Source organism: Mercenaria mercenaria, chromosome 9 (assembly GCF_021730395.1).
Source record: "Mercenaria mercenaria strain notata chromosome 9, MADL_Memer_1, whole genome shotgun sequence".
In the NCBI taxonomy this organism is placed as follows: Eukaryota; Metazoa; Mollusca; class Bivalvia; order Venerida; family Veneridae; genus Mercenaria; species Mercenaria mercenaria.
Genome location: NC_069369.1, coordinates 37,566,299 through 37,578,742, shown reverse-complemented (window position 1 = coordinate 37,578,742; position 12,444 = coordinate 37,566,299). Strand labels below are relative to the sequence as shown.

Below are 12,444 nucleotides of genomic sequence, written 5' to 3'. Positions count from 1 at the left end.
AATCTGCAAATAATAATACAACACCGTATTGTGCGTCAATCTCGTATTATGCGTGATATTAGTTAATAAAAAAGAATTATATTAACGCTGTCGAACAAGTAATTAGTTCTTAATTCGGAGGAATTAATTACAGTAGCCTGAAGTAATGTACTAATCTACTAGGAGTCAGAGTTATTGTCTTGAGAACTATTTGCTGTCTGAATTAGTTTTGGAAATGGCGAACAAGGGTTTATTATCATAACACTTCACCGAAAACGGGTGAATATTTTGAAAATTGTTTTGACAAAAGAAATAAATATCGTTAATGAAATCCTGTCATCAATGGAAGGAAGATAAAACAATATAAATATAATTTCTGATAAGACGAAACAATTCAAAAGCATCTAAAGGTAAAGGAAACCCATACAATAATGGCTGAAAGTTCAAAGGACAATTTTACAAATAGGCTATCTTTAGAAACACAGGTTGATAACAGTTTGTCTTGTTTGTTCATAATCTGGTTAGCTATATCGAGCGGAATAATCGTACTTAATGCAGTTGTGCTGATACTGCTACTGTTACATCGGAAGTTGTCTTCGATACAATTGGGTTAATATAACAGTAGCTCGATCTGGGATGCTGTATTCGGCTCGAGTGGATTTTTCCAGATCGGATCTCACGAGGCGCGCAAGCGCCGAGTGTGATCCGTCCTTGCAAAATCCACGAGAGCCGAATACAAAATCCCAGATCTATCTACTGTTGTAATGGCCCTTTTATTATATACCTCCACCTTTTGTTTGTCTATTTGTAATCGAACGAAATCTGCAGTATTTTTGTATGGAAATTAAAGACTTTAGGGAACAATTCATCGACCTTGCCGTTTTCAAGAGCAGATAACTCTTTTTCAATACCGGCGACCTGTGATTTTTATTGCATATTTTTGTTTCTTAGATGATTGTCCTTTAATATCCAAAGTTTGAAGAAATTCAATTATTGGGAAAAATTTCGCCCGAATTCTAGCGTACGCTTTTAATACAAGATAACTGCATGGCAAATCAGTTTTAATAATGCTTAATTAATTGTATCAAATGGCTAATTTCATCTAACTGATGTCAGTCAAGTTCAATTCATGTTTTGCTGTCAAATCGTATATGCCTTTCTTTATTATTTCAACTGTCTAACTTGCAATTTCTTTGTTTGACTGTCATATTTCTAGATATTTGTCTCATAAATGCAGTTAAGTACACTTATATCTAAAATAATCAATAGTTGCTTCAAGACTGAACTTCTTGTAACAATGCCTATATATACATAATAATTATGTATTTTGTGCTCATCCGAAAAACTGATATATTTTTATCTAGCGATGGTATGAATCACTAAACGGTCATGAAATATAGCTTAAAGGTCCATAATGCTTTAAATTTTTATCTTAAAAACAGATGAAATATCTTTCATGCGTACTTACATAGTTAGAAAATCACTACTTTTAATATTGCACATGAGCTTTTATAGTTAAGAGTATTAAAGGGAGGTCATAAAAACAATAGATTCAATAAAACATTCTAGTATATTCAGCGATATTCAAACTTCGGACAAATGTTTAAAGAAAGTAATTATCAGAAATAGGGTTTTACAAGAAATTAATGCATTTTAAATTCATAATGGAAATGTGGCAGTCACATTTTAAAAAAAAAGGCGTTATGAGCCTTTAACTATAAGGCCCTTTTAATGATATAATATTAATATATAGACATTTTATGCATCAATGCATTCAACGGAATTCAATAGATTATATCCGTGAACACTTCTGTATTTATATTATTATTAAACTTCATACATCTACTTTAAATGTCTTGTTTGGAATACCTAGATCGAAATCTGCTCAAACACATGCTGCCAGTTATATTCACAAATCATTGTAGAATATTTTTGAAAACTGAAGTGTTTCAACGACTGACGATGTTAAAACTCACCGAGTGGGTACATATTTTCATTTTCAATTCATACAACTGTTAAATGCACAAAGCTCCAGTTTGTTGTAAGTTCCATAACCTACATTTTGACTTCTAGCAACTGTTTCCCTGTCGATTATAGCGCTTTTCTTTCGAGGCCAAGTATATAATTAAAAACTATCATATAGTAGGTCCCTAGTTTAGCATATCACTAATACGAAGCAAACATTTCGCGAGGTGGTCATAGCCTGAGAGAATAATGCATGCGGCGTAGAAACGAATCGTGTTTTGTTAAGTTTCGACTCTAATATGAGTCAATGAAATAGGGAAGCACTATCTCATGGCGTATATACGGCGCCAAATGTGACAGACGTGACGTAAACACGAAACATTGTTTTAACGGTGTTATAATCTGGGAAGTAAAACGTCCTGCGGACTTAATTAGGAGTGCGAAAACGTCTAATGAGTTATTGTAATTGCCTAATAATCGATACAGTGTGTGTGAACTAGAAGCTTGTAACACTTGCCTTGAACACTTGATGAAACGTCTTTTTTTGAAATGAATATCAAATTTAGTAGCATTCGGCGCATGTATGGCGCTCAATTATTTATCGACGTGTCTAATAAACTATTATTGTGTCAGTCCGGGTTATTGCATGTTTTAGACGTTAATACATAATAAACGTGTATTATCCCTACAATAGCCAAATGTCAAAACTGTTTCTACCAACGTGGCCGAGCTTTGTCAAAATTAGTCTCACTTCCGTCTCTATGCCAATCCATTCATTCATCTATGGACTATCTGTCTGTAATAACTTGTCTGGATTCAAACCAAACTTATTGTAAGTTTAGAGTTGCATATTGTCAGTGTGTTTATCATTTGACCTTAATAGAAAAGAATAAAAGAAATAAAGTCTACTTTTTCAACCCCAAATTCAATGATTGTTTACAGAAAAAAGATACTTTTCTTTTCATAATATATATTTCATATGATAGAGATAAATAATACTACGAACTAAATCACCACCACAATACCGAACCAATTACGGCAAAGCGCCAGCGTACAAATGCCACAGAAAGTCCACTAACACAATAAATTATTTTCGATGCTGCTTTATTTTTTATACACACCCGAATTGTACTACACATTCGCACTGTTTAAACAATTGCATATATACTCAAATTTCTGTTTTCATGTCTCACAATTCTGCAGTGACATTTTAGTCTTTTTAACTGATTGGGACCAGAGAAGCTATACTCTCTCTCTCTCTCTCTCTCTCTCTCTCTCTATATATATATATATCTCCCCCCCCCCTCTCTCTCTCTCTCTCTCCCTATCTCCCCCCCCCTCTCTCTCTCTCTCTCTCTCTCTCTGAAAGTTAACTGGATCTCAAGGATACACTGAATATATAGGGATAGCTTGTATTAACGGATATTAAGATGAGTTGACTTTACCATATGTGAGATCCGCCAGTATACAAGCTCGCATTATAAATTATTATATGATAGAGAGAATTTATACGAACCAAATCACCACCACAATATATCAGACCAATTATGGAAAAGCGCCTAGCAGTACAAATGAGCGCACACGTGCCTTAGCAAGTCCACTAACCCAATAAAATTAATTTCGATGCTGCTATTTCGATGCTGTTATTTGGTATATATGTATAATTTGTACTGGGCAAAAATGACCCTCTTGTTTCGGTATAAATGATATTTGAACACATACATGAATTTACTTCAGAATGAAATAAAAATGAAAGAGCACGAGTGTTTTGATCTCTAGCTGCTAGCTCTGCTATAACAATTCAATTATGTGGAATTACAAAACATTTAGCCATATAATAGACAAGTAACGTTGACAATTTATTGAACATCCTGTAAATTAACATACTGCGCGCTGTTGATTTAAAAAAAAGGTCTTTAAAGACCATACTCGGAAGGATCTGTATAGTTAGAATTAATGAGTTAATTAGTCTACATTGATCACAAAGGCATAATCACTTGTTAAGCTCATTTATATTATTCGATCTAATCACTAGTGTCTAAGTGCAAGGCCGTGGAAGCAGACTGTAGCTGATGTAAGCGTAATGAAAAATAATATACTGAGCAAACATCTTGGCAAACGTTATGCTTTATCTGTAATTCATTTTGTAGTTTCTAGTAGTCAGAAACGTTTTATACTGCATGTATATATATAAATAAAAATGTAAAAAAATAAAGAAATAAAAATAATCAATATTATCAAGATGAAAGTTATTTGGGACTGTAGCTGAGAGCTGTAATATCAGTGTCACTGGAAATGACTCTTTTGTTTTGCTGGAAACACGAGGTAAATAGGCCCAGAACAGATGCCGCAAGGACAAAACAAGCTGAAAAATTAAAAGACAATTATTAATAGAATAAGGTTCAATTATAGCATTCCATACACCATAGCAACATATTACGCTTTGAATCACTAAAGGTTATGTTTATATTTTGAATGTAAGCTCATTGTACATGCTCACAAAGACTTCCCATCGACTTTCTACATCTTCTACATTATAAAATTACATCAAAACGTAATAAAATACATTTACTGTACATACATGGTCATACAGTTGAAATTAAATCAAGCATAAATAAAATTTGCACACGAGCTGCTTTGATTTATCAACGGTACATTTTAGATTAATAGATTGTGAGACAGCCAAGTTTGAAATTTAATTTACTGTTTAGCTTAAGGATTCTGGGAAAACATTTTAAAACCTTTATTTACCTGCAGTGTAAAGGCATTGGTCGTACGTGCCACCGTTGTCAAGCAAAATACCTACAAATAAAGTAAAATGATTGCTATAAATGTTATTTTATCGACATAAGACAGAACTTAAGGTTTCAAAAACGTGTACGCGCACGTATATTTACGTACAAAGGAAACTAAACGCCATTTCATAATGGGTATGTAGAGTAATTATTAATGACGTTATTCTACTATGTGTGGTCGTGTTAAGATTTCATTAATGTCGAACATTTCAGTTTTTATTCAGGCTAAAGAACAAGTATATATCACATATAAGTGCAAATGACTATGTGAGCCGTGCCATGGGAAAACCAACATAGTGGGTATGCGACCAGCATCCGCGCAGTCTGGTCAGGATCCATGCTGTTCGCTTTCAAAGCCTATTACAATTAGAGAAACCGTTAGCGAACAGCATGGATCCTGACCAGACTGCGCGGATGCGCAGGCTGGTCTGGATCCTTGCTGGTCGCATACCAACTATGTTGGTTTTCTCATGGCACGGCTCATGTAAAAAAGATTATAAGATTAATACCGAATTCGTTGATCGGCTTAGCCTTATGCTCAGAAAAACATGTCAGAACAGTAATATTACAGATCTATGCTTATCCGATGCAGTTATAGCTTTTTATAGTAAATAAAACATTATTTGGAGAATATCTCTTTGACAAAGACTAAGTACAGTAACATAAATAAATTAAAAAACAATTTATTTGATACGAGTTCCATTAATTTATTTCCCATGTAAGAAATAAATGGTGAAACATCAGAAAGAATCTGTTTTTTTTCTGATGCCAACATTCAAGCACCCAAAAAGCATTTTATTACATAATGGTAAGATGTAAAAACATATTTACTTGCAAACATCGGTCCGAAAAGTGAGCCAGCCCCTCCAAAGAATAACACAAATCCAATAGCCGCTGATACAAATTCAATGTCAACGAAATACGAACACAAAGGAGACACTAGCAAATAACCGTTGCCAAAGAAGAGTCCTAATATTAAATTAAAAATTACGTGGCCTTCAAAGAAGTTCGCAATAAATGGATATATGACTGTGGTAACGGCAACTACGCTTAAGCAACCAGAATATAACCAAATCACATTTGTTTTCTTAAAATTTACCAAAAGTCCTGTGATTAAACGCCCAATAACAGACAATATTCCATTTAGTGAGACCATCATTGCTGCTTCGATTGAGGTAAATCCTTTAAATACAACAAAAGCCGGTAAATTTAGAAATATCAAGTCTGTACCACCGCAAAATGCAAACGTGGCTAAAGACAGCAGTACTATAGGTTTCTTCAGAACAGACCTAGAATACATTCTTACTGTTCCGGTAAGTTTATTGTCTTCAGTTTGTGATTCAGAGTATATTTCACGTTGTTTATGTGTGTATATTTCAAGTTTACTCGGAAAACAAAGAGTTCCGAACGTTATAATATTTGCTGACATTGCTGCCATAACAATGAAAAATCCAGTTGATCCATAGTGCGCATGTGCCAGATCCATGAGAGGAGCAAACGCAAAGATTCCTGCGCCCATTCCGGACAGGGTGATTCCTAACGCAATGTTCTTTCTCCTTCTGAAGTTGAATCCTACAGCAACTATACAAGAAGTATAACCCAACCCTGCTGCAATTCCTGAAAATGAGTAAAGAACATCAAGTTTTTGCGTCTAAGTTCATATACATTCTTGCAGTCTAGTCCAAAAATAAAAAAATAACATTGCTTTACAATAAAAGTATTTACACATGTTAATATATGCAGTTTTGTACTATCCAAAGTCGTTTACTAAATAATTTAATGTGTAATTAAATGTTACAACAACTACCTTTCGTCTACAAATTGTTGGCCAGATTTTCAAAAAAAATAGTTTTATTATTTCTACCTGTTGCGATACTTTTTAATCACACATCCGTGCCAACGAAGAAATGTATGTGAATTTGAATGTCAAATAGATATGTTTACCTGCCGTTACTCCACATGTCAATACTGCGACTTGCATGTTTGGTGCAAACGCGGTTGCCCAGTATCCACATATATATAGGATACCAGATAAAATCACAGATGTCCGACAGCTATACTTGTCTATCACTGCGCTTGATAATGGAGCTGAAAAAGGACCAGAAGTCATGCAATTTGCATCTATATGGTAATTCAATCTAAATCTGTAAGTGAACTTTTGTTCAGATTTCAATCAACAAATTCTGTTATATAAAGATATGTTTGATTATGTAATTTTCTACCTGTTTACACTGGTCTACAAAAATATGTAAAATGAACGCACAGTTAACAGAACTACCTTAATCAGCAAATATTTGCAGTATAGAAAGGCAGAAAGCTTTTGAAGACTGGCAATGGAAATAAACGCTGACACTTTTTGTTTGAAATTGACTGTTTGACTATATTCTAAAAGTAGCTTTTAGATTATACGCTCACACTAACTGACGTACGTTTAAATATTCTTTCAATTATAAAAGCAAGTTTTTAGAAAGAGTTATCCGCCTTGGGCGTTTCTGAAAGGACAAGGATCAATCATCCTCGTAACTTTTACTTATGTCTTATACAGACTCTCCCTTCAATAATCATTTTTAATGTCGGGTGTAAATTTAATATCAAACTACATGTATATGAAAAAGAACATATCGAACTTTCTGTACTAAACGCGACTGCTGGTAAGCCTTGCTGACAAAATCGATAATCTTGTATCTTTGATCGTTATCTTCCGTACATTTACGTCCATCTCCGAAATTTAGCGAGGGTCCATAAAGCATGTTTTCAATAAAATCTATATTTATTGCCTAAAGCTGTATCTAATTAATGGCTCAATGGACACTTGTTTTTACTGGTGGTAGAAAAACGTCAGTAAATATGTAGGCAAAAAGATCTTACTGAAGCCACGTTTTTTTCTGTCTCTCTCCCCCCCTTTTTTTTTTGCTATAACTAAAATAACTATAGATATTAAATTGTTAAAAACACGTTATCTACCTCCTTTTCGTTATTTGTATAAAACGCATTCTATTCTATGAAAACTTATCTTGAATAATTCTTCTTTTTCTCTTTTTAATTGACGAAAGCACATGCATAAACTGTCTGCGTTTAAAAATGAAGATTTATCAGGTTCTAGCTTTTGCATACAATAAAATCAGTTTCATCATTTATTGATGATATTGTTGGTTTAAACGCTTTCTTTTACATGCTTTAATTAAAGTGTCCTAACTCTTACTAAAAAAGAAAAGAAAAAAAAAAAAAGAAACTATAAAAAGCAATATTTATATGCCGATAGATTTATTCGTTCCTTCCACTTTTATTTCTATAACAATAAGCGTAGGTATGATTATGAGATGATTAAATCCAGATCGTGCGAAATAAAAAAAGAGAATCTTTTCATAATTATATATCAGAAGATAACTACTTTTTTCATAAGTCATGAAAATATATAAGAATAAGTTGCATTTAGAATTGAAAGGCGTTTGTAACGGGATACCGGAGTTGAACTGCCTTATAATCACAATACTTTTTTGGGACATTTTTAAGATAGTCAAGAAACAAAAACTCGCGTTTATGTGTTCATCATATATTCACTTTTAAAGAAAGATCATTTTTAGCCTAAACTGGAAGCCAGTTACTTTAAAATTTGACATAATTATGTCATGTCCTTTGCAGTAGCATTATGTTACTTCGCATTATATAATTTACCATGAGCATATTATTTAAGAATCTTTATTTGTTGCGGGTACAAATCTAAAATTGAAGTAGCCGGCGAAAAGCATAATTTGTTTAATTTAAGAATAAAAAATTACTATAAATCTATTACTATTTTATGGACTTTTATTGCTGCAATTAAATGTTTCCTTCCTTTCAACGAAACATGTTTATTGTGTACAGTGTCATAAAGGTGCAAAATACCCGCTATCAGTCCCCATCATTACAATTTATTACCTCCTAATATGGTTTCTAGATTATTTCCGCAAAAGGTAATAAAAGCAACAAGCAATGGATCACTAATCAAGTATCAGTGCGTACGCAAAATTGTGTTTGATTTATTGTACCTGTTTGGAATATCTAAATATTTCAACAATTTTGACAAAAAATTATTGAAAATGAAAAATTATTAATTTGTCAACTATGTTGTTTGAAAGGTGGATAATTTACACAACATTTTAAAATTCATCAGATACATAATTATACGCCCGATTCGGAAAGCAAGAATAGTTTGTTTAAACAAAGAACTATAAAATACAGTTTTATATTACATTGTTATATTATATTTTATTGCTCTTTGGTTTAAAATTGATAATTTAAATAGATGACTGCTATACACATTTTCATTTTTCGATCTCTCTAGTTGCGGAGATTCTAATGTACATGTAAACATGCTAATGATACGGTTCAAATATAATTATATACCCATGGGTGATATTTTGACGGTCTAAAGAAAACAAATAAAATAATCAAGGTTACACTTTCTTTTAAAAACTTGTGGGTGTAATTTTTTCACTAAAAACCTGTATATATCTATTGTTCCTTCTTTCAGCCGAAATATGTGATGATAAGACGTTTTGTTTTCAACAAGTTTAAAACAGTCTATGTAAAAAAGAGCTAAAAATTGATAAATAATGATGATCTAAAACATTGGTTGACTCGGACATAGACATTTAGCAATTCAATTCAATTCAAATTTATTGGCATAATCAGCAAACAAGTTGCCTTTGGCCATTTACAACACAAAAAAAAAACTATGGCAAAGACAAAAATAAATACAAGTACAGTGTAGTAATGAATATTAAATATACCTATATATATACTCACATTATCATACAACATACATTTAAGAAACAGTTAAAATTTCCAAGGCATTTTTCCTAATTGACATACATTCTTTAATATATTTAGCTACTTTTACTTGCAGACGTTTACTTTTTGTCGACATAAGCGTGAAAAATTTCTGTACACAAGGCCAAGAAATATTGTTAAAATATGTTCTTCTTACTGTTCTATATGTGTCACAACATAGCATAAAATGATATTCTGATTCAACTGTATCTTGACTACATAGATTACACAGTCTGTTTTCTCTTTAAATACCTCTATATCTACCAAATTCAATCTCTAAGTTGTGAGAAGACAATCTTAAACTAGAAAAATGTTTTCTCAGATCATCGTTTGTGATATTAGATAGATAATCTTCGAATACAAAATCTGTTTTATATTTACAATAGTAATCCAATTTTGGCATGGTGTTAATAGTTCCTTTAGCTTTAGATCACAAAGTGTACAGGTTAAAATTAAACGAGTCGTCTGCTTAAATATTACTTCACGCATTCGGGAAACTTCGGAAATTTCCGAGCCGAGTCTCAATTTTAAAAGTAATAGTGATTGTAGAAAAAGCACAAAAGGTAAGCGAAATAATGAAAATATTAATTTTATTTATACACAGTTGAGTTGAGCACTAATTTTTCTTTGCAACATCACCGAAGCAAAAACGATTATTTTTTCCGTTTTCCTTATTTTGAGCGATATATCAATGAAAATGACCCTAAATTTTGTCCAAAATTAGACTTTTATTATTGACTTCAATGGAAAATAAGGGTGGTAACATAAATGGTTCAAAGGGTAAGTGAAATAATAAACTTACAATTTTTAAAATTATATCATCATTTAGAGGAAAGATTAAATCAACGATTGCCACCGAAGCAAATTCGTTATTTTAAACCATTTAAAAGATATAACGAATAAATCGAACTTATCCTTCTTTATTTAATGTGTCAAAAAATCGATAATACCGATTATTGGAAAAATTGAAAGTTCAATATGAACAAGCAACATTGATCAAATTAAAACTGTGAAAGGGTACCTTGCCCACTTGCGAGAATTTATCTATGTTATCATAAATTTATTATTAAATAAATGTAAGCTGCGCATGTGAAATCTTATGGAAATGCGATTGTTTTCTTTTTCAAAATATTTATATAATAATAAAGTAATGTCTTTCTCACCTGACATACACCCCAAAGCTAACTGTAATGATCCTGACAAGGAGGTTAGAACAACACTTTCATTGTATCTTTCTAGAAGTATTTTGTGGATAATTCCTGTTCCGTAATTATTAGCTCCAATTAGGCAGCATGTCCCAAAACTGGCAAACAGTATCATATAAGACCAGCCTCCCTCCAGATGTCTGAATTCATTTAATGTATTATCTCTATTAGCAGCGTTTGTACGATTTTCATTACTGTTATTAACTTGATTTTCAATTGTGTATATGACATAAGTTTCTTTCATGTCTTGAGCTAGTATTAATTAACACTGATTTTTGTAACTTTACTGTTTGGATATAAGTAATTATTTAAAATAAAGTTACTTGATATTTACTTTTATATCACGATGCAACAAGGTTATCGTAAATACTATATGGAGGACGGGATAATTAGTGCATTGCTACGTAATACTGTTATCAAATAAAAATGCTTGTGCACTGAAGCGGAAACGATCGCCGCAACCTGTTTACGTACTGTACAGTCATCACGCGGGACTGGTATACATTGCAGTTAAGCTTATCATTGGATCGTGAAAATGTAAGGGAAAATGTTTTGAACTAGTTTACGGACGTAAGGAATGACGTAACACAATACAAACGGTGATAGATTGAAACTAATATAGAACAATTACTTGACATGTTCCATATCTAAAAACAAGGTTGTATTAACTCGATTCTAGTAATTCATATACCTTGTTACTTGAGACCAAAACAAGAGCACCGCCTCTGGATGTGAACGTTCGTCTATAAGCGTTTGAAGTATGGCAATATGCAAGAAAAGAGCTATCATACTGGTTTTTGGCCTTCTTACACACAAGCTGTCTGTAAAAAGTACCAAAGCTTCAGGAAATGAACACCTGAGGGAATATAAGCGATTTTCAAAATGAAAAAGAAAACAATATAGACAAAATGCAGTACAATGTTATGATTCTTGATCTATTCATTAATCTTAATAGCAAACGAAGCTATAACACTTATGTTTCTGAGAAAAAAAATAACCTAAACAAAATCTTAACCTATACCGACACCGGTGCCAACGACCAAGTGACAAAATTACCACAAGGATTTTCTTTAACCGAAGCCCAACCACCCCAAAAATGACAATCTAAATATTACATATATACCATTCAAACATAATGAAATTTCGCTCAAACCAACACAGTTTATATGCGGTGTTAGACACTGAGCGATAATTCACTTTATTATCCAAGTGCGAACAAAGTTAACTATGAAGTAAATAAATACACAGAAACCTCTGTGAGAGTAATGCCAAGCAAATTCATACTAAAAAGAATATATTCTGTCATCTTAGCTTTAAGAACAAATATTAATACCAAAAGGCAGTTTTCATTTTTTTTCATTGATAAACCTCCCTCCCTTGCAACGTAAAACTAAAAAATAAATGTATTATTGATACCTGTCAAGCCCCTTATAGATTCTTACCTGATAGTAGAGTTGTTGTTCTTTACGGCTACGTACATAACAATTATCTCGATAAACATCTTGATAAAACTCACCAAAAAAGAAGTTTAAAAAAAATAATTGTTGAACTTAGAAATCGATTTTAAATTTTGTCTTTTTTTAGAGCTCTTTATATACTATATTTAAAGTATGCTACTACTAGTATATGTATATCTCGGTCAATGACCTTGGCAAATTTACAGCGTCTAACATTTAAAAAGTTTAATA

The 12,444-nt window shown here is 32.3% G+C and overlaps 1 protein-coding gene across 2 annotated transcripts; it reads right to left on the bottom strand.

Annotated features, from left to right (window-relative positions):
* Nucleotides 1–3,290: 3,290 nt before the first annotated feature.
* On the bottom strand, nucleotides 3,291–12,341 carry LOC123546953 (monocarboxylate transporter 10-like). Of its 2 annotated transcripts, XM_045333640.2 has the most exons (6): nucleotides 11,448–12,341; nucleotides 10,715–10,896; nucleotides 6,684–6,827; nucleotides 5,571–6,356; nucleotides 4,696–4,746; nucleotides 3,291–4,309 (listed from the first exon to the last, which is right to left on the bottom strand). In XM_045333640.2, the coding sequence occupies exons 1-6, from the start codon at nucleotides 11,543–11,545 to the stop codon at nucleotides 4,194–4,196; spliced, it is 1,377 nt and encodes a 458-aa protein (XP_045189575.2). In that variant the 5' UTR covers nucleotides 11,546–12,341; the 3' UTR covers nucleotides 3,291–4,193. The 2 variants fall into 2 exon arrangements, with proteins under 2 accessions (XP_045189575.2, XP_045189574.2); XM_045333639.2 differs by lacking the exon at nucleotides 11,448–12,341 and having other exon boundaries at nucleotides 10,715–11,417.
* Nucleotides 12,342–12,444: the final 103 nt, after the last annotated feature.